The sequence below is a fragment of the Diospyros lotus genome, chromosome 12 (genome assembly GCF_014633365.1).
Source record: "Diospyros lotus cultivar Yz01 chromosome 12, ASM1463336v1, whole genome shotgun sequence".
Taxonomy (NCBI): domain Eukaryota; kingdom Viridiplantae; phylum Streptophyta; class Magnoliopsida; order Ericales; family Ebenaceae; genus Diospyros; species Diospyros lotus.
The window spans coordinates 7,112,693-7,137,223 of record NC_068349.1 but is presented as its reverse complement, the minus strand read 5'-3'; the positions used below and the strand labels follow the sequence as shown (position 1 = coordinate 7,137,223).

The window sequence follows — 24,531 nt, the reverse complement described above, 5'->3', positions numbered from 1 at the left end:
AGATCGCCTTTCACCTCGCCTCTCCCCCCTCCCCCTCTCTCTCTAGGGTTGCAGAAGATGTTCTCTAGCCAGTTCGATACCACCTCCACCTTCAACGGCGGCCGATTTACGTCTTCCCAGTCGACTCAGGCCACGGATTCCGGCTCTTCCGCTGCCAAGGTAAAAGTTTCATTTTCCTGTTTTTTCATCTCTCTCTCTCTCTCTCTTGCCAGCAAAACAGAGGGAGGTCTGTGTTTCCGTTTTTTATGCTTTTCACGTTCCACTTTCTTGCAGAATCGTGAAACGAGTGGGCTAGTTCCGGTTACTGTGAAGCACATAAGCGAAGCCACTAATTCTGGCGACGATAAATCCAATTTCGTTATTGGTGGTGTTGACGTCACTAACGTATGGGATCGACCATTTCCCTCTCTAATATTGACTTTATTGCTTCCGAGTTGGACAATTTCATGGACCAAGGGTTTTCTGCAAATATTTTATCAGTAAATTTGATAGACTTGAATTCCTGTTTTATTGGGAAACTGCTTTGTGCTTCGTTTGGAAATTGGAAAAGAAAGAGCAAGGAGAAAAGACAGCAAAAAGAAAATGAAAGGAATGAAATTAAATTTATCAAGTGCATTTTGGTTGGACTAGAAATGAGGAGTACTTGTCCAAGTGTTGGGTACTGTATTATTTCAAAATAAACGTAGCTTTAGCAGAATATTGTCTGATACTATTTATGATTATTGTGATTTCTTGATGCTTCAGGTTACAGTGGTTGGTATGGTGTATGATAAGGCTGTAAGGAATACTGATGTTGCTTTCTCTCTTGACGATGGAACCGGACGAATTAATTGTAACAGATGGTATGCACTTGTATTTAGCGTTGAATAATGTGTTTATTCTGTAATTGTCAATTTTTTATGCTGAGGTTTGGTGTTTGGAATATATGTGTGGTATGCTGCAGTTTTCAAAAGTTGCAGAATCAAATATAAAATACATTGATAACCGTTTGTTTTTCATCAGGGTCAATGAAGCCTTTGATAACAAGGAAATGGAAGAGATACAGTAAGTTATTAACCTTTCAGGAATTTTATGTTATGTTGATGAGATACTTTCTAAGAGAGGTCCGATCACTTGCTTTTCTTTGCACAGAGATGGAATGTATGTTCGTGTCAATGGATGCTTAAAAAGCTTTAAAGGCACAACGGCATTAGTTGCTTTTTCTGTCAGGTATCATATCAACATAAGTCCATTGGTACTTGTGTTTTAATGTATGTTCTGCATCCTTCACATTGGTTACAGAATTTATGGGGCTTTTTAATTGTGGAAAACAGCCCCAAGTTTTTAGAAAATTATTGACTGAAAATGAAAAATTTAGAAAATTTGTTCAAATACAAAAATTCTAAATATAAACTGAAGACTCAGAAATGCGGTTTTCAAATGTTCTTATTAATTTGGAGATTGGAAAATGCCTTTCTCTTCAATTTTTTTCCAGATCATCTCCATCTCCTGCTACAACACAAGTTACATGAAATAAAAATTCTCTCTCTGTGGAACATATGTTCCAATTTCCTATATTGAAAATTAGTTTTCTGTACTTACAACATTTGTGTTTTCAAATTTTCTTTAGGAAATGAAACCTAGAGATTTTGTAGAAAATTGGAGATGAAAAAGTGAAAAACATTTTCCACTACTAAAAAGCCCCTATACATTCGGAGTGTATTTCTTAAGTTAGCACATGTTGGTGCTAATGTGGTGGCACGCTACAGTTCCTCCATTTCCACTATTGCAGCTGATATTGTTCTTGCTAGCGCATGATGGTTGATTTGTTATATTGCTTCTTATATCAATAACCCGTGGCTGCAAAATTTTCTTGCACACAAGGCTTAAATCAATGCCCTCTCAAGCTAGTGTTTAATATGTTCATAAAGTTGCAATAATAGATTGAATCACTTGCCTGATTTTTCATATTTTATCTCTGTTGATTTGTGCATGGGTCCTTCTGTAGATTGGTGGATAGCAACTTCCAGATTGATAATTGCTAAACAGGAAGAATGGATGTATTCACATGTAACAAAATAAAAATGTTGGACTATGGATGTGTTTCCGTAATCTCGTACATATTATGTTAGACCTTAACTGTCAAGATGGAGAGGTTAAAAGTGCTGGATGCAATGTATGTGTGTGTATATATATTTGCTAAATTAAGGAACATGTTAGCACTAGTTTCTATTGCCATCCTTCATCATACTGAGGACCCATTTGTTCTTTAGCACAATGTGGTTACGCTTTCTAAACAGTTTTAAACTGTCAAAGTTTTTATCCAAACTAAGAGATGGAGACAGATATAGGTGATAGAGATAAGTAATAAATATAAGTGTAAATGGACAGTCTCTCTCTCTATTTTTAGGGTTTTATACTCGAATTTTTTACTATTATTTTCTTCCCGTAGATTCACACCTTACAATTGAACCTTGTATGTCTTGTCTCCTCTCTCTTTCCTCTACTCAAATTTATTTTAATTTTTATAGGCTTCCCCTCATTAGTAAGCCAAATACATTAAAAAATGGGGTAATTGGTTGATGGTATGCATTCTCTAATTGATATGCTTGATTGTGCTTCTGCAATTTCTGATATAGGGGGTTGCTCACCCTAGTCAATACTTAATCAGGTTCGTTGTCAGTAACATTTGGAGCGTCTGATCTTATTACTGCACCTTGTATCTCTCCACTATATTTAGCAAATAGGGAAGGCACTGGCATGAGATCTAAAGCACCACCAGCAGCAGGGTGCAACTTTCTCAAAATCTTTCTAGTCTGGCTTTTATTAAAAATAATGTCTACTTTTGAATCTTTTCTGTTCCTTTGGGTTCCACAACATATAATCGAACTCTCTCAATGGCTCCCAAAAATATTTTAAGGGGCAAGATAAAATGGTCAAATAAGAATGCAAGAAAAATAACATGAAATCTTGGATAAGATTTTTAACCCATTACTTATATAATCATGCCGTTGAGAACTTAAAAAGCATTAAACGTCTAACTATTGCTCATCCTTCCTGTTTCCAGCTGAAAAAATATCATTGAAACTCTGTAGAATACATTGGAAGATAGTGATGATTGTTAAATTAACATTGACGCAAAAGATGCGTAGGTACCCACACACATGGACACTTAGTATTTTCTCTCTTCCCAACAATTTAAAATATCCTAATATTTCCTTTTGGTTCATTTGAAACCCATTGGTTACAAGTTTGGAGTATATGGTAAACTTTCTTTCCTATGATCAACTGCTTTTGAATTTTGACGTCCCTGTGAATTTTCTTATGCATCTCAAATGGGCTCTGGCTGTCAACTCTATACCCAAATGCTGTAGAGATACATTGATCGTGTAACATGGCTTTGATTTGTTGATTAAATAGACCGGTGAAATTGGCAAACAACATTCTAAAAATGTACTGTTGTCTTCCTTTATACATTTTATCCTTTATTTTTGTGCTATTGATTGTTTTAAGAGCTTTTATGCATTCATTTCAGGCCAGTGACAAATTTTGATGAGATTTCCTTCCACTTTATCGAGTGCATACATTTCCATTTGCAAAACTCCAGTACAAGGGTATTTAGCACTTCTATTTTCTGTGTTATTTGGGAAAACAAAATGCATGCGTACTTCTGGTTAAAATATTCATCACAAGGTATTGTATAGCTGACTGTCTTATTCTGCTTAAAGCTCCAAGGTGATGCCACAACTCAACCTCAGTCTGTAGCTTTAAACACCACTACACATGATGGATCAACTGGATATCAGACAGGCCTGACAAATCATGTATGGAATTGGGAAGTAAATTTGGTTTTCGAATAGCTTATTGCATTTTCAAACATGATCCAACTTGTGCTTCTTTTTTTGCTTCTCATTTTCTTTCTTGACCCTCCCCAGCTCTCTGGACAATTTACTGTAGAGGGACTCAAGGGAATTGATCAAATGGTGCTTGATTACCTGCAGCAACCATTGAACTAGTGAGTAATGCTATTTTCTCAACTATCTGCCTGTTTTCATGATTAATGAATCTGCTGGCCCTTTTGCCAGTTTCAGAACTTTACTCAAGCATATTTTTTTTGTTGCATTTGACTACAATATTAGTACCTGAAATAATTTTTATTCTGAAACTCTTGACATTCTTAATGAAAATGCCTGTATCAAATTCCTTCTAGACAATCTTATTAAGAAATGCTTTGGTCACATTCCCTCAATTATTTGCAGTACCTCATTTGTTCTTAATGCTGATTTTTCTGAACCACCAAAAATGATTTGTTTGTAGTGAACGGGAAAGGGGCATACATAGGGATGAAATCTCTCAGAAGCTAAAAGTTCCGGTTGAGAAGATAATGTAATCTTAATCTCTCTCTCTCTCTCTCACACACACACACACACTCACATAGATGCAATTAAAATTTGTTCTTCTGTTGGTTTTCCCAGGGAATCCATCCGAACTCTTGAAGAGGAAGGCTTGATATACTCCACTATTGATGAATTTCACTTCAAATCAACTACAAGTGGTTGATTATGTTTTTAGAATTTTAAACTTTAGGAAGGTGCTGGCTTGAGGGCTGAGTAATGATACATGTGCTATTTCTTGTGCATTTTGGCTATGAACTGCCCCATCTATAGTTTGCTAATGTCTATATTTGTTTGCGCGCTTAGTTTTGGACTGAATATACAGACGATATTTCTTGTCCTCTACATACTTAAAGTTGCTTGTGGTACGTCAAATTCTTTTGTTAATGCTTAAAATGATCCAAATATGGAAAATTCGACCAGCCTGATGGCCTGGTTTTGATTTTGATGGGATTGAGTTACGACCCCATTTTTTTCTTTGTAATTTACTTGTTAAATTGTTTTCCCATAAAATTATCTGTTATATGTTATCAAGTTAATATATATATATGTATATATGTGAAATTAAAGTGTTTTATTACTATTAACTATCAAGTAGATGACATAAAATCATATCAACTTGACTGTTTGTTTTAGGGCAAAGCTTAAGCTTATGGAGACTATGGATTATGGATTAAGTACAGGGGAGGTTTTCTATTCTTCATTTGGGTCAGTGTAGAATTAATCTCAATGCATTGTTAGCTAATCCTATGTTTCTGTTGAAAAGTTGAATCCATGCATTGTCACTTAATTTTCTCTTTGAAGGCCAAGGGGTGTTCAGAATCATAACTTAGTGCTATTTGTGCTTAATTGCTCCCTATCTTTTTATTAAGAGAATAGTAATAATTTATTTGTTTAATATTATTTCATTTCATCCATTTCTATTGTTCTAATGAGAGAAATATTTTGAATTTCATTCTATTCATTCATTTCTCTCCCAGATCAATTCTTTTAGGTGCAACCACCGAGCAGGTAAAATGATTTAGTTGTCAAGGATATTTTCATTAACATTCATTTTTTTTTTTTGGTAAAAATCTAGTTATTAGATTAAATATGCAAAATTATTATTAGATAATGCATTCAATCTTTATTTTCACAACTTGAAAAAATTAAAATACAACTTTATTAAGCATCATGTTTAATTCTGGTTGGAATGAAAACCTTATGCGAAAATGAAAATTTAAAATAAACACCAACTTTTCTACTATCTGTTTTAATTTATTGCATTACCATTCCTCCCTTGGAAACAAACCCATCAGAACATTTGATAGGATAGTCAGAAGTCCCATGGATTGACCAAATGATGATGTTTCCACAAGAATGAAGGCCCAATATAAATATGAAAGGGTCAATTCGGCTTAAGTCTATTTAAATTCTAATGTTTTCAATAAGCCTCACAATAATAGTAAAAGAACAATATATATATATATTCTACTTTGATATTATTTTAAAGAATTAAATCTTGTTACAGTCTTCCAGTTTGAGTTTTATTAGATTATAAAATTTTAAATTAACTATTACGGGAGAGATCCAGCCATTTGTTCCAAAAGGTGAAATCGCTTACTTCGGGTGCCTTCACTCCCGGCCCGACATGAATGTTAGGGGAGGTTAATCATGGTGATTCAACTAACCAACAACAGCTAGATCAGTGTACACTGCGCACAAGGAGCCCCTCATTTGAGAGATTGCTCTTACATTATCGTTGATGAGACTCGATCCTGGGTCATTTGTTCCAACTTTACTGTTGTTGACCAATTGAGCTGCTCATGCGGGCAGGAGAGACCCAACCATTGCCTATTGCTTTGTGTGAAGAAGATGATCACATAATTTACAAAACTAAAGTACTCAATGTAAATTTTTTTTAACATTAGAAATACTCTTTTAACTCTTTATTTTTATTTCAAATTTCGAGAATATAAAGTTCATTTTTCTGAAGTAATTAAGTGACTCACCAAAGATCTTGGAAACACATTTGGTACTCACCTCTAAATTTTAGTACGATTAATATTTTTCTTCTAACTTTTATTACAAGTGAAGAGGAAGAGCGTTCCTTCTATATAAATGTCTCATAAGTGAGAGCAAACCTATTTTGTGAAGAAATATCATTAATTGCATGAGTGTACAAACAAATGTTGAAAATCTATATACAAATAGAATTACTGATACATAAAAGGTCTAGATACCAGCTGAAACAGTTAAATATGCTAATATTTCAACCCTGGATACGTCTTTTTTCAGTCCAACCCTGAGAACGAAAATACCAACCCATGAAGCCTACTTATCAATTTTGTTAGATAAAATCCACTACATATCTTTTAACTTATCATCAATCTTTCTATCAAACCTCTGAGAGATCAAAATAAAATATATCTCTGCACCTCATCCCAACTGAGGATTCTAGTTGAAGAAGACACCTTCAGAGTGACCATGTACGGAATTGCAACTGCAAGAAACTTCCATAACCATACAAGATTCCATCCTGTGTCTTTCCCCACTAAGCTACCACCCTCAGTGGCAAGCATTTGTAGTCTTGAAGGACTCAGAATATGGGGTTTTTGGGTGACATGGATTCCTTAGCTACTTTTCATTTTCTGATATTTGGAGAGAAATTGGACATGAAAGCAGGCAGATACACTTAAAACATATAGGCACTTAACTGGGATTAGTAATTATCAATCATCTCAGACAAACTCCACAGGCAATTACTAGTTAACATTAGTTCATTACATCACCATATTATTCAAAAGTTGGTTCTCCATGCCCAAGTCCAGAACACAGTTCAGTACGGGACAATGATCGAGTCAATAAGCTCCTGAAGTGGAGCCAGCTCCTTCTTCTCAATCAGCCCAAATTCCTGCAAAACAAAAATTTATAGTGAACTTTAGAAACAGTAATGAGATATGTACTTTATACTTAACATGTGGGCCATAGAATTTATTCTAACAGCAAGTCTTGCTGTCTTTGATTTGCTCCTTTATGATGAACTTAATTAACTTAATCAGAAAAAGATTTAGGTAGCAGAAGTGCAAAAGCAGTTTCACCAATCATGACTGCAAAGCAAAGTTTCGTGCACTTGGGGGCACTCTAATTTTTATGGTGAGCAAAACTTTCTAATTCCAAAAAGGAGGTGCAGAATCAGCATGCACAAAGTTACATGAGATGAGAATATATGAAATCTAATTAAAGTGCATTACAGGACTAATCACAAATTACTATATAGAAAATAGAGGTAGCTAAGGAACGGAGTACAGTACAGATGGCTCACATTTGTAGGTCCCCTTTGCTTTATTTCAGGATTTTTTTTTACCACCTAGAGGTAGTTTTTATTTGTGCTTGCAATATAACAGTTGATATCTGGATGTAATATGCCTAAGCAACCCCAATGCACACACGCACACACACCAAAAAATAAAATAAAAATGCTCGTTTGCAGTACATCCACCTCAGAGAGAGACACACACAAACACCTAATATGAACGACAACCTCATCACGACAATAAGATGAAAAATATTTTGAGAGTAAAATATTTTTCCTTAAAAAATTTTCCCCATCATGTAACATTTGGCATAAATTACTTAAAAGCTAGCATATTTTTTATGTAAAAATAAGATGAACAATTTTCAATAATAAAATACATACAACATTTTACACAAATTCCTTAAAAACTAGCATTTTTTATGTAAAAATAAGATGAAAAATACGTTTATATAAAATACATATAACATTCAACATTTTACATTTTTATACAAGCATTTTCCCAAACAATATGTAAAATATATCAGTTTGATGTATGAATTTTACATACAAATGCAAAACTAGTATTTGTATGCATTTGAGGGTAGATTTAAAATTTTTCAATTTTGAATTTTTTTCACCAGAAAATAAGATGATTTTTTTTTTTTTTTGTAAATTTTTTTATATAGAAAAATAATTTCCCAAATATTTTACATTGAAACAAAAAGAGCTATAATGTCAATCTTTACTACTTGTGAATTGGCCATAACTAAAGGATTATATTGACTTGGGGACCACTGCATTTTAAGATAAAACAAAGCTCAAGCCAATGCCATTTAAACCCAAATATTAAACTGACTTATAGCTGATATAATTCAAATGGCTAGCGCCTAACAGAATAGAAAAGGATATGCTATTAGTAAATCAAGTTGCATGAGCTTAAGAATATTTGGTTGAAAAAGGAATTGAGAATTTAGCGAAGAAGAAAAAAGAAAAAGGAATTGAGAACACAAAAATTAGTTTCAAGGTTTGAAGTACACTTACAAAGGTGAAGAGTATAAAATGCTTAAAACATGTGTTTAGATGGGCTTCCTCTTTCAGGCTCACAATCTTCTGGAAGTGAGAATGGTAGATATGAGCATAGACCCGAAACAGGCGTTTGAATATGGTCTTTACAACTTCCCTGAAGTTGGGAGGAAAAGGAGCACCTACACATTAAGGATAATGATGAACATAAGCTGAAGATATGGGACAAATGCAACCAGGAAAGGAGTGTCATTCAAAAACTAATACCCAAAGGATCTTTAAGAAGATTCAATAATTGGCTTTAATGAAAAAAGGGGACATTACCCAGCAAACAAAAAAGTAAAAAGAACATTAAGAATAAGATAACAAATCAAAACCATATATTACCCAGCCTCTGAGGAAAGATAGATTCTTCGTCCAACTGAGACTCAATCCAGTCCATCAGGTACTCAACATATTTCGGAGCAGAAACCTCAATTGGTTTCTTAATTTGTACGCCGTCAGCCCATCTATACTCATATCTGTAGATTTTTGGATTAAGTCAAGAGCTGTAAATTTCTACAATCAAACTATTAGGAATTTATTCAATTAATATAGCAATCATGCAAAGTGAAATAATGTTTTCCTAGCCTGAAAAGGTTCAGGGCCAAATTTTAAGTTCTCTGGATAAGAATCCACAAATAAGGAAACCTTTGGAAACTACTAAACAATAGTAAAAATAACGACAATAACAAAATTACTACCAAGACTATGAATGGGAACATAGATCTAACTGAAATACTCAAGTCTCAAACCATAAGGCAACAATGTTGAAACAAAGAGATGGAAAACTTGCATCTGTAATTGTGGAGATGTGGAATGCTAAAAACACACTCACTCTTCTTCAAGTTAATAAAAGAAACAATCTCCAGCAAAAATTAAATAAACAATCAAGAGAATATGAAACAAACATTAGCTCTGGCCTATGGGGGCATATACTAGGTTGGAAACAACAGTTAAAACAAAAACTATAATGATAAAAAAAATAAAAAAATAAAGCTTTAATTCCACTAGGTACGGTTGACTACATGGATTCTAACACTTCAATCATCACTATCTATAGTCACATATTCATAAGGCACATAATATATATTATGACTAAGGGGTCCTCGTCTAGTTTTTCCTGGCCTTCATCTACATCTTTTGCTAAAATCTTCCATTCCATTTTTTCTCACATGATCAAACCATCTAAATTGTGTCTCAAGTAACTTACCTTCAATGAGATCCAATTCAACCTAATAACTTCATTTCTAATTCTATCTTTTCCTGTATGACCGCACATCCTCTATTACATCCTTTATTAGTCTTTTACTTTGTTATCCCCATATTTTGCACATGTTAGTATTTCGATCAAATTTTCCCTTTTGCTTTCATGGGATTTTCCTATTGCAAAAAATCTCGTACATGCTTTTTCAATTTGAAAATTCTCCCTTAATTTTGTAAGTGGCATCCGCAATAAACTCACATCCTACATATTCAGTATTTGGCTTGAAGATTTTGGATGCTAAGTCCTTTCACATTTCAAGCTTAGTATTCATGCCTTCTTTTCTTTCTTCCACCAAGACAATGTCAAATTAGGAAAAAAACTAATTGTTAAGATCAACAAACACCCAAACATAATACAAAATAAGGAAGTCACTGCTTTCCTTTCTGGCCAACAGTCAAAACACTCTCCAATACCAATAACCATATTAAGAAAACAGCATATACTGATAAGAGGTAAACGCATATTTCTCCCAAGAAATATTAGAACAACCAGAAATAAGCTGCATTTCTTGCAAGAAACACCACCCTATCCATTCAATCTAAATTTACTTCCACAGAAATGATCACATCACTTTATTCTTGGGATACTATTGAGCTAGGCAGTTCAAGAAACAAGGAAATCCCAAGACACTACATAAACCCTAGTCAGGTTAACTTGTCTTAATTAAGGAGGTCCCAACCACCTACAGGATAATGTAAAACCAAATGAAAGACCTTAGCATCGACACACCTACATTCACCCAAGGGACTCATCAACAACAACAATAATCACAAGCCTTGATCCCACCATGCGGGGTCATTACATGAATTTTAGACCTCTTTAGCCTTCTCTATCTATGACAATATATCCTCTATAAGGCCATTATATGCTATGTCATGCTTAAGAGTTTTTCACTAATTTTTCTTTGGTTTACTTTGATTATATGCAAAAGACTTTGTTCTTTTTTGTTATTGTGACTTTTAGAAGTCAATTGACATTATAAATGCCATGCCACTGACCCTAACTTGATTAGGATAAGGTGGAGTTAATGATGATGATGATTTCTTCTCCCTCTTTTGCTACAAACTTCTTCATTTCATCCACTCATTTTACAAATGTGTGTGCTGCTCTTTTTTTCTCACAAACCATCTTATATTCCAACATCCTATATTCAAAATTATCAAAATAGTATCAGGTTGAAACTACTTACCAATCTAGTATTAGGGTTGCCACACCAGCTGCCACGTAAGTAGGGCTGCTTGTGTGACAATGCCAAAGGCATAAACGCACTTGGCTAGTGCGTTTATGTTTTGCCTACTGCCAGGCAAGGAACTCTGCTTGTGTGGCATGGACAATGCTAGATCGATAAATAATTCGTAGCCAATAGTGTTTCAATTAATTTAAATTAAAATAATATTTTTGAAAAAAAAAAAAACTCATATTCTTGTTATTAACAATGTTTAGAAAGCCAAACTGGAGAATCAAATTGGAAATAAGAGAGGGTAAAGGGTCAGACTAGGATGTACTTTTATCAAATAAATAAAAACATAATAATTAAATTATGACCTTAAAAAAATTTAAAACATATAAAATAATTCTATAATGTAGATGAAGTTACTAAAAGGCCATAGTATAAAGTAAGGATCTCAAAAGATTCTAAAAGATAATAATAAATAAACGAATAAATACAAATTAAAAGAAAATATTCTTAAATTGGCTCAAACATTCTAGGAGTTTGTCTTGACAAATGACATGCGACTAAGAAAGAATTTTTTTTTTTTTGGGCTTTTGCATGATCTCCAAGGACCATCATTGAAATTTTGAAGCTTTTAAGATAAATAAATTCAAGCTATCAAATTGCTACAGCATGCCCAATAATGTTTTATATCAAATGGTTGCTCCGAAGCTATAATGTCAACTAATTTTATGTAATTGATGGATTCAACTTTCCTGCTCCCTCAATTATAGACTGTTTTCCCAACAGAAAATTCCTCCACTTTTTCTCAGGAATTTCATCTCCTTTTTCTTAGAATAGCTACCACTATTGTTTTCGTTCTCATTCTTCCATCTCTGGAAAGCTTTTCTTGTCTCTTCTCTTGTCAGCTTAGCAAAGTGGAGGCTCCTAGCCAGATATGGGAAAAGAGTGGCTAAGCTGGGATGCCAGGATTTTCAAGTAGAGGACTAGGCAGTGAACATAAGCACAACTCTCTCTCTCTCTCTTAAAGTCTGATTTTTTGGAGGGAAGCAAGGATGAAGCTTGCAAATGAGGCTACTTGGCAAACAAAGCTTGCAAACGAGGCTGCTTTGCAAAGTTGTTCTCAGCTCTGCTTGTGACACTGTCCATGCAAACAAGTCACTGCCATCTCCTCCCTTTACTTACCACAGTCTCCAGCCGCAAATGGAGGTTATAGGGTCACAAATCCTGACCCTTAAAGCACCATTAAGAATTCCATTTCTATTCAACCCAATCTCAGCTGCATCAAAGATGGCAGCTGCACTGACAAGGGCTTTGAGACAGACAGTGATTAAAGTGTAAAGGAGGGAGGGGGTCAAAGTAGGACAGGTCACCTGATTCATGATTCAAGCAGCCGGTTCTTTCTCTTTGACTGGACCAGTCTGAGGACTGGTCACTGTTTTTCCCGTTCCAATCAGCCAGTCCAGTTAAGTTTTTAGAACACTGGTTATTAATAGTTTTAATACTTATTATTAGCAAATTTTAATATGATTTATTATTAATATTATTGCTATTTGTAATATTTGTATTCATAATATTATAATAATATTTGTTATTATTCAAATTTAAATTCATTTTTATTATTTATTAATATCTAAATAGTTAGAAATAATACTAATATTAATACTCCAGCTCCCATTCTTTTAACTACTAGATAAACCCAATTGATATTTTAATATTTTAATATGCATGCATGAGAGCACATGACTTCATTTAAAAGCTACAGAAAGCAATTTCCATGAAGGCCAACATTTCAGACGTACAGTCAAGGTTCGGATTTGGTCCCTCACATGAAGTAAAAAAGAACTCACCCATGAGATGAAAACAATAGAAAACAAATTTTAGAACTTAATGCATAGCTTCAATGATAACATGAGTGCTAGCTGAACCCATTTAGGCCATTAAAAGATAAAAAAAATTATACTAGATAAATTAACAATTGTTTGTCTTGAATCTCACAAAACTGAGTTTCTTAAGTTGAATTAAAGAAGACAATCATGAAGACATACTTGGGGCCTGCAGTCATTGTGGGACAGTTGTCTGGAGTGCAGAACTCTGTGAGGGTACCATAAAGCAAATTCACCTGGTTGAAGAAGTCCACAGCTGAAATTGGAAAAACAAACATCCTCAGTTCAGTCAGTTCTCAAAAAAGAAGCCCTCCCTCCCTCCCCTATTTTAGGCAACCCCTTTCGCTGGGGTGACTGCAAGCAAGTCAAGTATTGGTATGTATGCGGTGCATCATGTTGGTAATGAATCCTACACCCAATGGTGAATGGTGATTTTTAAAAATGTGAACAAATTTTAATATTAATATTTGACCAGTTGCCAAAACCTATTTGACAATCCTTAATACTTACACCAATAAATAAATGCAGAAAGAAGCAAAAGGTTGAGTTTATAGAGACTGTATGGCAACAGAGCGCCCTAATCTTAAGAGCAAAAAAGGATATGATAATAATAAGTGTTTTAGTACAAAAAGATTATTTGAGGAAAGGGAAAGTGAAGGATAATTGTACTACTTGTGCACATGCGCTTGAATATGTATATGTCATGCCTATACGGCATCCAGTGTTAGTTAATGGTGGACTATTCCAAGAATTTATCACATGAAACATCCATATCATTCTAGCCCCAGTAAATGTGACTAGATTGGAAGATACAGGCAATTTGCAGGCTTGCACAAGATACCCACACTTCAACTCACAGATGAAAGAAAACAGAGACCCTAAAGGTGACCCAATTGCCATTTCTTTTTATTAATAACCAAATGGTGTACTATACTGCACATGCCCACGCACACACAAACAGGAAGAGTGCAAGGGAGAAGGTTGATTACTGTTGACAGCTAGCCATTCATTAAGATCCTCTCCGGGAGGAAGTCTTACTGCTTCCCTGAGGTTTCCACTACCTAATGTTGCATCAATGTGCTTCCTTAGCTGTGCCCCCTGCATTAAGAAATAGAGCAAATAAGGTGTTAAGATCCAGACAGGCGCAGGAAATATCACAGTACAGAAGAATGAAACCCAGATACTGTAACTCACAGAAAAAGTTTCAGTGATGGGGCAATGAGGAACGCCAACATACATCCATGGCAATTTCTCATATATGCTATACCATAATTGCTTCAGTTGGATGTAAGTCCAGAAGCCGGATTCTACAGACCTTACCAACTGTAGCATGAATTCTTGACATGGCAATTCCATTTTTGGTCAAAATAAGCAGAAACAAGAAAAAGGTATTGGCCCTTGTGATTCTTTACCCACAGTTTTGGAACTCCACAGGAAGATCCATCTAAGAAGTATACTAAGTGTAGGCACTATTGGATCTCAATTTTCTTAGGCTCTCAACTTATACCCAACCATTTTCCTACGCTGTGACAAATTTCTTCCACAGAATGATAAACCATGGAGAAGAAAATGAGGGCATTAACCTTATTTGATCGCATCTTTGAAACATCATAATGAACTTTTTTATCTGTGAGTGGCAAAGACAGGATTTGGGGCTAGTGGGTCAATATATTAAGGTTTTATATTATTAAAATAACAACAAACTAGTATAAGTTTTACAAATGCAATTAAATATAACTATTAAACTAAGTAAAGTAACCAAAACAAATTCTTATAATAACATTTTAATTGTACAAATGTATTATTAGAATTGTTTACGTTGAGTTTTCATATTTTAAAAACGTTGTATAACTGCATCATTATCAATATATGTAACCAAATAAACATTCACCAAAGCATCTCCCATTCAATTATTCAATTTGTTTTTTATTATTTTTATTGTAGAGAAAGCTCTTTTTTTTTTTTTGGGGGGGGGGGGGGTGGTTAAGTAAGATTGAGTAGATTAGGCTCTTTCAATGCTTACTGTTGCAACTGGTAAAATCTAAGTCAATTTTACAAGTAAATAAGCAAATATACCAAGGGATAGACAGTAATTCTTTATCTTAACTAACTTAGCCACCCCTAGGGGATGGCTTGGTGGTAAGAGGCCATATATGGTTGCCTCCTCTACAAGTACGATTCAAACCTCCTCGGGAGGCAAGCCCGCACACAGATTTCTTTTATGCAAAATTGTAAATTTTGTATCATTGCACTTTGATCTTTTAGGAAGCATACACATCCATGCTAGGAACCATAATTTCATATTTATCATAAAATGAAGAAACTTCAACTAACAATGTCCTAATTTCATGTTTCTCACAAATGAAGAAACCTTAGCTAACAAATATCCTGATCTTTCCTCTGCAAAGCCTTTGACAATTCATTTTGTAATTCCAAGCACATTTTTCATTAATTTGTAAATTAAACACAAAATCAAAGGATTTGATCAATTGCAAATGACAATTTTCCTTGATTACTTTTTATTTTTTTTATTTTCTAATGAGGCAGATCAATTTAAAATTTTCATTTTTTTTAGTGGGGTCAAACTGTGATTAACCTTGGATTTTATAGAATTTTTACCTTATAAAGTGGGGGGAAAAAAAATCAGTGGGGTCAAATTGACCCCACTGTTTATAAGGTGGCTCCACTAATGTCAGTATTCTCAAACCTGAAGTTGAAATAGCAGTAGCCACGGACCAGGCCAAGTGCAGTTAAGGCCTTTCAGTCGACCCAGTCGCTCTGGTAATGTCCATATACTCAAGCCTGAAGTTGAAATAGCAGTAGCCATGGACCAGACCAAGTGCAGTCAAGGCCTTGACTTTACATTATGTTGAAGGCGTGGGGGTTGAACCCAAACCAACCAAACATGAAGCCTAGATATGTCCCAAGTCTACCAGTAATAAATATTTGAAGGCCCAAACCACAACATAGTCCATACGATAATAAAGTACAATATGTACTTACATTGACGTGTGTATCAGATTATGAGCGCAAAATTTCTCAACTCAGAGAATTTAGGTTCACAAGGAGAGGTTTGAGACATGTTACCTGTAGGTAGTTCATCACCATCCTACTTAGGAGTGGCAACAAGGCAGGGGGTGGGTTCAGCTTTTATTCACACCGTCTTTGACCCAGGTAAATTGAACTTTGTAAAGAAAAAGGAAAATAAGGATATTCTGGTGTTGAGGATGAAAGAAGGTAAAATATGATACCACATTAAACAAATTCAAGGAAAAAGACAAAGTAGCAAGAAATGCAGAAAAAGTTTCGAGTCAGAAAAAGTAACACACCTTACTCCCTGATGGTGCACTTTTCTTCGGCCGAAATGTCCTTTGGTTCCTATTTGCAAATGAAAACAAATTAAGGTGTAACCATAGAGGTAACTTATGATGTTTAATGAGTAAAATTAACCATAGAAACTAAGAATAATTTAAACATATGGATTGGAAACTATAGTTAACGTGCATATATACTAGCATACACACACAAATGTCACATGTGCTCACTTTCGCATTCCATCAAATACACTCAATATTTTCATCAAACAGGAAAATAAAAATAGATAAACACAGAGATACCAACACTTGTATTAGAAATAATGGTCAATAATGCTCTAAAAAACTTTGGAAATTCCATTATATTGAAGAAGTCCTAATTATCTGCAACATGCTTTATTTAATAATGTACCTAAAAGGAAACATGCTTCAGAATATATCAACTTATTTTTCCATGCATGTACGCTTTTAAACATGTTTATCCACAAAAGATAAACCAGTGTCTTACAGACCTTAATGTGCATAGATGTAAAAGTATAGCTACTTTATTATATGATACTAGATCCATAGAAATTAATTTCACACAATCCTGCTATATTCCATCTACCCTATCCTAGCATCACGCAGGAAAACTTATAAATAATAGTACCTTTTAAGTGCATAACATGCAGTAAAGAATTCCAGAAGTTTGTGAAGTCTAAGAGACAGAAAGTCTAAAAAGGCACCTCCTGATACAATAAATGATGCAGCGTGGAAATGTAATAACTAGTTTCACGTTAAAACTAAGAATGAACCAATTTGGGAGAAAAAGTCTAATATTAATCAAGCTGCTCAATAAACTCAAAATAAGAGTACTTATAGGCTAAACCCTAAATCCTAATTAAATCAGGAAACGGAAATCCTAATTAAATCTGGAAAAAGAAATCAAAAGAAAGTCAATCTACGTTAAAATAGAAAACCCTAAAACTTTAAAGGCTTCAAAATAGGCCTAAATGAGCCCTTTTGAAGCTCTACCGTAAAATGGCTCAACAAGCTGATTGTTCGGGCCTTTGCTTGTCTATTTGGTCCAAATAGTCACTTGCAAGACGATCCATGTGAAAAGGAAATCAAAAGAAAGTCAATCCAAGTTAAAATAGAAAAATCTAAAACTTTAAGGGCCTTGAAATAGGCCTAAACAAGCCCTTTTGAAGCTCTATCGTAAAATGGCTCAACGGGCCGATCGTTCGGGTCTTTTCTTGTCTACTTGTTCCAATTAGTCACTTGCAAGACATTCCACGTGAAAATGAAATCAAAAGAAAGTCGATCCAAGTTAAAATAGAAAACCCTAAAACTTTAAGGGCCCTGAATAGGTCTAAACGAGCCCTTTTGAAGCTCTTCTGTAAAATGGTTCAACGGGCCGATCGTTCAGGCCTTTGCTTGTCTATTTGGTCCAAATAGTCACTTGCAAGAAATTCCAAGTCAATAAATCTATAAGAAACAGTGCCAAATGCCCTCTAGGTGGGATTGACAGCATGAATGTAGCTCGCCCATCATTTTTATTTATAGCCATATTTTCTGTAAAGCCTTTATAACTCATCATACCTAAGAATTTCCTAACAAGTTTTTCTTAGTACCTCTTTTGTTAAAAACTTCTTCCCTTGTATGTGCTCTCTTCATAGGGGCCCTTATTTTGTTCTTCTCACGTGACTAAACCATCCTAAATTTCTTACCTTCAAATCTTTGAGTAATCTAAAGACTAAAAATCAAACTTTATCTTATAAATTATGTTCTTATCGCAGGAAGCATATGTTAGTTTGCACATGCTATCATGAATTTTTGGGTTCTAATTGTTTGAAAAGAACCAAAACACCATTCAAGATATGGAAACTCTAAAAACTGCTTTTTTCCTATTTTCAGAGAGAGAGAAATATTTTTTTTAAGTGTTCAAGTTTCTCTGTGACCAGAAGATCATGCCTTCAAGTTATGTGAATAGCATCCTTGCAAAAAAGCAAAGAGAAGGCTGCATGCATATATGATCCTCCCCCCAAACCTTGTGCACCGGAGACAATTTTTCTTTTTTCTTTTTTTCAAACAGAGAAATTTGGTAGGTTAACATCTTTAATCAATAACATTTTGAGGCCTCCAAAAGCTTTTAACCCAAAAACCTTAATCTGAGACCTTATCAACAGATGCATTCCCTCAGCCTTTCCGCCCAAAGAAGATGCCCAAAAACGAATGAAAAGAGAAAGAGATACTAATCCCAATTGCACCCTCACCCTGACGATCATAGAGGACTTCACATGCTTATTCAGATTTCAATATCATGTCGATACCAAGAAGAAATACAAATACCAACTGCATTTGTATAACTCCTATAAGAACAAGCCTCTAAGAATCCTACAAAATACCAAGTGGTTTATGCTTCATTCCCACAGAACTGATAAGCCTCAGTGGTCTCGTCAATTTTTTTCCCGTTTGGAGGAAGTAGCTCAATCTTTGCGAAAATAGCATTCCAAACACCAAACCCCACGCTATCATCATCCTTAAATCTGAACTGAAGAATACCTGAAAGAAACGATTACTTTCACTGAAAGAAGAAAAAGAAGAAGAAGTGCCTAAGACTTCAGTCTCAGAGTTTCTGCTTCATATGATCCAATTACGATTAGAATTGAAGTCCAAATCAAAGCAACATACAACTTCACCACACATGCAAGACAGACCTTCTGATTACCCGCAGATTAGATGTCGAATTACCGAGATCGTTAGAAAAAAAAAAAAGGAAACAAACGCGTATAATCATTAGCAACTACCGGCTATATCACAATCACTGGCCAAGAATCAACACGAGCAAAATCCAGCAAGAAATAAGAGGAGAAAAGATAGATCTGATTCGGTGATCATAGAACAGTGAGATGCGAAGATGAATTCAAGTTGTGTACGCACCTGCCCAGACCGAAGAGACTCATGGCTGAATGAAGGGAGAGAGGACGAATTAAAGAGTGGAGTGACCGTTTCGGATTGGGGATGACGAACAACGGAAACGTTCTAATCGACACCACCGCTTGACTTTCCGATCAGAGTTGCTTTACATCTACATATATTGCCAAAAGAACCAGCATCAGCCTGTTTATATATCACCGATGAAACCATGGCTCAGCAGTATATATCTATCTATCTCTATATATATAATATATATATATAATATAATATTCATATATTTTCTCAACTTTTTAAAAACCTAAATTAATTAAATACCGAATATGAAAATAAAACATAAAAAAAATCTCATAATTCAGAAATTTTCCAAAAATTTATTCTTCTTTTTTTATTTTATTTTCCGGATTTAAGTATTACTTTTAAAAATAGAGAAAGAATGGATACTTAAAAAGTGAAGTGATTCCACGGCTTGGCCCACGGAAAATATCTCCGGTATTCATTTCGTTCCCAAATTGAACTCCGATTCCGACCTCAGCAATTGGCCCTTTCTGATCGCCGGAATTAGAAATTGCGCTGGCAACGGCAAGGAGACAGCTGTTTCTAGCTGGATTCGGATTTTCCGACGGCAATTTCTTCCTCGGTACATCTTCGGAATTCGAAATCGTCCCCAAATGGAACTCTTATTCCAATCCAACCTTAGCAATTGATTGTTTTCGATCAGCGGAATTACGAGTCGCTGAAAACTCGCAGCGGCAGCAAGACGACAGATAGCTAGCTGGATTCTGCTTTCCTGTCCGCAATTCCTTCCTCACAAAACGCCAATTTCCACCTCACCCTTGTCGCTTTCCGCCGACTTCCTCTCTCGCATTTCGAGAGCTTCAATCAAAACGGAGCCAGTAATATTGTAAATTCCTGTTCTTCCTTGGATAGTTTACTACTGCACGGGTTGTTTGAATGAATTTATGGGTTCTTGTGTTGGTTAACTATGAAATATGAATTGCTCTCTTTTGCGTCTGATTTGTTAGAAAACTCCCCTAATCGTAAACAAGATGGGATTATATTTTTTTTTAGGAAAATCAAATCTAGGTATGTATGAGAAACATATTTCAGGTTGCAATAGGAAACACCAATGAGTATTATTGCTTATAAAATAGGCCCCGGCATAGGTTTTGACTAGTCCCCAGCTCAATAATCTTAAAAGAGATGTAGTGTAACCAGGTTAAGTTTATTGAGATTGTGTCTTCATGGAGTGTACCATACTCAGTAACCAAGGTTGTTTGAGTGAGAGTGACTAACTATATAGAGTTGTGAGAATTGCAAGAGTCTACAGTTGAGTGAATTTATCCCATTTTTACAAAATCATGGACATATAAGATCGAACTATGTTAAACTTTTATATATCCATTTCTCTTGGTTTCTGCGCATGATGTGTATAATCTGATCCTAGCAAGTGATATCAAAGCTTACTTACAAAGATTGTGATTCTATAAATTTGGTTGAAGAGAGATTCTACACAAGAAAAGGGGCTTGAGAGAGCAGAGCTTCTTTGCGTGTGCTTCATCAGGGAGCCATTACAAGTTATTCCTACTTACAGAAAAAGAAGAAGAAGTTATTCCCTATATGGAATCAGGGTTCAGATATAATATAATTAGTACCAAATAATAACCATTGGAAGCAAAACTCTTTGCCAAAGAGAATACAATTTTTTATAGTTTATAAATTGGTATATAATTGACGATTTCTTATAATTTAAATAAAGTGTAATTTAAATAAAATGCATGTTTTTTACGAAAAAATATGAAGGATTACTTAACTGTGTATTATGCTTAAAAGCTACCTCCTACTTCGTTTTTTATATGCAATCTATGAGCTATCAACATCATCATCATCATCATCATCATCATAATCATAATCATAATAATCATAATAATAATAATAATAATAATAATAATAGTAATTATTATTATTATTATTATTATTATTATTATTATTATTATTATTATTATTATTATTTGATGGTGTTATATGTTTTTTTCTTGATTTGTATGCATGATGTGCATGATTCCATCTTAACATGATTAACTGTGAATTGCTCTGTTCTGCTTTGCCTGAACTCTTTGCATGCACTGGTACCTCTTTTTTCTTTGTAATGTATTTTAACGAATTTGGGGGTTATTGTCCAATATCTTCTGAGTTAATTTGTTTGAAAATTTGAATCCATTTGGGTTATTTGCATGTATAGTTACTTCTTGCATATGATAAATTGGGTTTCTATACTGTGATTAGGTTGTAGGTGGAACCAAGGTTCTTCATTAGGTTGGTCTAAAATTTGTGAGCAGATATATATTTTTGTGTTTTTTTGGTAGTGTTTCTTGAAACCTTTGCTCATGTCATAATGTAATGGACATCTGTATTTAGCTTTTGTAGCTATTAAAGATCACATACTTCACTTGTTTTCCCCATGGCTGCTGATGCCAACCGTTCCAATGAGTAATAATAACTAGTATTTAGCTCAAAACCTTGAGAAATTCAATTAATTTTACATTTCCTTCTGAAAGTTGCTTCTAGTGTTCAACATGATTTTAGATATTTATAGAGTTTTGGTCCAAGACCCTTCTGCAAAACAGAATAATTAGTATGTTTTGGGGGGCTATAATCATTTTTAACCTATGGACTATGCTACAAGTTACAGTTAGGTTCCTGTTAAATCTGGATATTCTTCCCTTGGTATTTAGGTACTTCCTCATTTGCATATATTGTACAACTCACTAGCTAGTTTTTAGATTCATTCTGGTGATGAAAGCTTGGCATGGTGCAACAATCTTTTGTGCACGACTCACCAGTTACTTCCTTTTTTCTCTTTTGCAGCTTCTGCCGCAGTATTCTCTAGATTCAACAATCCAGTGATAAAAGCTCGGCATGTTGCTATTATTATCTTTTGTTCATGACCAGGGGCGGATGTAGGGGGGGGAAGCCCGTGCCAGCCCCAGCTAAATAGTAAAATATATATATAACTTAAATAGTAATATATATATAAATATATAAAAGCTCAGGCACAGCCCAGCCCCATGCCCTCCTCTGCATCTGCCCCTGTTCATGACTCACTAGTTACTTTCTTTTTTCTCTTTTGCAGCTTCTGCAACAACCTTCTCTAGATCCATTCCAGTAATATGATCTTCATCCGTAGTCAGCTTAGTTTTCAGGAAGAAAAGAAATTCAGAATTCTTGATCTCATGGCATGTCGGATTGTGAAGTTACCGTCTTTCATGGGATAGATAGATGATTTTGTTTGGCAATGTCTCCCATCCTGAGCAACAGTTATTGTTGTTCTGAAGGTGGAAAATAGGTAACTTTCAGAACGTACGAAAATTTCTGTGTCAAAGGAGGTCGCTGATTTGAGGGCGAGCTTTTGTAACAATAGTAAACTTATTCCTTCGTTACCAGAAACAGTCTCTTTGCAAAACAAACAAAAGGGGAAGCTGTATACAAATATATGCCCCCTTCCCGGGTGCACAAAACGGGAAGTGTCGGGGACTCCCTATTTAGAAGAGGGTGATAATTGTTTGTGGTCTCAATCGTTAATTCTCATCAGCTGGGCGGCCCTGGGCATAGGAGGCTGTCTCGGCAGCCGCCTAGGCCATGCCCATTTCAAACCACTTAAGGGCCCATGCCCAATTCAATTTTTAGATTTTAAATTAATTAAAAATACTAAATTTAAAAATTGAAAAGACTTTAGGAGCATCATGTTCATTTCAAGTCATTGTAAAATTTTAATCAATTTCAATCTCTCACCTTCTTTTTATCAATAATTAATTTCATGAGTATTAATATAATTTTTAATTAATCTCAATATATCCCTTATATGATTATATTACAACTATTTATATGTGCTTGACAGTGAGTGCGATTTCATCGTCTTTCTTAATTCTTCTCCTTTTTAATTTGTTATCCATCCATTGTCACTAACATATGCCATCAATCTACAAAGGTGTAGATCATCAATCCAATCGATTTCATAACTATGCCTTTTTTTCAACAATTTTATTTTCGTTCTTATCATCCCATTGTGTGACTTATCAGATATATCTTTTAATTTTTTTTATTAACTCTTAAATTATCAATTAATTTTGTGTATATATTTTAATATTTGTGATTCCTCTGTTATTAGTGAATCTATAGTAATGGATTGGTGATTGTGTCTATTGAAAAATATATGTTGGAATAAATTAATTGTAATAGTTTAATTATTGATTTTTTATCTAAAAATAAATTTAAAAAAAAATATTGTGAATTTTATATAATAATTTTTTTTATTTATATTAATTTTATTTTTAAATATAATCATAGGATTCATAAAAAATTTCACTTAAAAGTTCTTAAAATCTCATGGCCGACCCTGTATTCATGTTCACTGAGATTAACTCTTATTGAGTAATCAGTTATTCACTTTTTTTTTTCTTTTAGGAAGTGTTTATTAAAATGGGTAAAATAAAATTAAAATATTTTTAAAATTATAATATGAAATAGTCAAGATAAAATTGAAAAATATTTTAAATTTTTTATTAAATTATATATGCATAATTTTTTTTTATTTATAAGGTTCAAAATATACTTATTTTGAGAGGATAAAGATAAACATATTTAAAAAATAACAGATAAGAAATTACATTATTTTTTTTTTCAAAGATCGTTGGTAAATATAACAAATATATTTAAAAAAATAAAAATTTAAAATATTTCTTATATCTTTTTTTTTTTTTTTTTTCATCTATGTTAACAAACACTGTGTTAGAGCAAAAGGAAGCACACTGGCTTTGCTTGCTTCTTTATTGGTATTTCTGACTTCTCAAGGGTCAGTAATGTATTTCTCTGTTAACATTTGAATTGCAGTTGCTTTGGAACATGTTTCTTATTTTTAACTTTTCTATTAATGGCCTCCCCTTTGGGCTCAGTAGTAGTAGCAGTAACAATAAGATTGCTCTGCTCTTCTGTGATTAAACGTCACAAGTTAAATTATAAAAATAGCCTTTTATAAAATATATATATATATATTATGTACACGTATAACCTTTCCCTAATTCTTGCAAAAAAAGGGAAGTTTATGTGAGAATTACTATGAGAAGATGAAGAGCTTGGTCGCTACCAATTTAAGGGCGGGTTTGTGCTGCCCCATTTGATGCATAACAAGATTCGGATTTTTGAAAGTTCCAATTGGGGAAATGAATGGTAAGTTTAAGGTATGGTTCGTAATTTCATTTTATT

The 24,531-nt window shown here is 34.1% G+C and overlaps 2 protein-coding genes across 4 annotated transcripts; one reads left to right on the top strand and one right to left on the bottom strand.

Annotated features, from left to right (window-relative positions):
• LOC127787011 (replication protein A 32 kDa subunit A-like) lies at positions 1-4,787 on the top strand. Its single transcript, XM_052314837.1, has 10 exons — positions 1-159; positions 274-384; positions 745-842; positions 1,003-1,044; positions 1,132-1,209; positions 3,515-3,593; positions 3,708-3,803; positions 3,915-3,994; positions 4,297-4,365; positions 4,455-4,787. The coding sequence occupies exons 1-10, from the start codon at positions 58-60 to the stop codon at positions 4,537-4,539; spliced, it is 840 nt and encodes a 279-aa protein (XP_052170797.1). The 5' UTR covers positions 1-57; the 3' UTR covers positions 4,540-4,787.
• Positions 4,788-7,042: 2,255 nt separating this feature from the next.
• On the bottom strand, positions 7,043-19,476 carry LOC127787153 (MOB kinase activator-like 1A). 3 transcript variants are annotated; one of them, XM_052315054.1, is made up of 8 exons: positions 19,276-19,476; positions 16,369-16,417; positions 16,127-16,223; positions 14,029-14,137; positions 13,202-13,295; positions 9,061-9,194; positions 8,692-8,855; positions 7,043-7,266 (listed from the first exon to the last, which is right to left on the bottom strand). In XM_052315054.1, exons 3-8 carry the CDS (start codon positions 16,145-16,147, stop codon positions 7,192-7,194), a joined length of 597 nt encoding a protein of 198 aa, XP_052171014.1. In that variant the 5' UTR covers positions 16,148-16,223; positions 16,369-16,417; positions 19,276-19,476; the 3' UTR covers positions 7,043-7,191. The 3 variants fall into 3 exon arrangements, with proteins under 3 accessions (XP_052171014.1, XP_052171015.1, XP_052171013.1); XM_052315055.1 differs by lacking the exon at positions 16,127-16,223 and adding an exon at positions 18,741-18,897 and having other exon boundaries at positions 19,276-19,473; XM_052315053.1 differs by lacking the exon at positions 16,127-16,223 and having other exon boundaries at positions 19,276-19,473.
• Positions 19,477-24,531: the final 5,055 nt, after the last annotated feature.

Coding starts and splice junctions, on each gene's coding strand:
- LOC127787011 (XM_052314837.1), top strand. CDS start 58: ATGTTCTCTAGCCAGTTCGATACCACCTCCACCTTCAACGGCGGCCGA. Junction 843..1,002: donor CGAATTAATTGTAACAGATG/GTATGCACTTGT, acceptor GTTTTTCATCAG/GGTCAATGAAGCCTTTGATA. Junction 4,366..4,454: donor GTTCCGGTTGAGAAGATAAT/GTAATCTTAATC, acceptor TGGTTTTCCCAG/GGAATCCATCCGAACTCTTG.
- LOC127787153 (XM_052315053.1), bottom strand. CDS start 19,298: ATGAGTCTCTTCGGTCTGGGCAG. Junction 16,418..19,275: donor AGTCTCTTCGGTCTGGGCAG/GTGCGTACACAA, acceptor ATTTGCAAATAG/GAACCAAAGGACATTTCGGC. Junction 14,138..16,368: donor GTGCACCATCAGGGAGTAAG/GTGTGTTACTTT, acceptor TTCTTAATGCAG/GGGGCACAGCTAAGGAAGCA.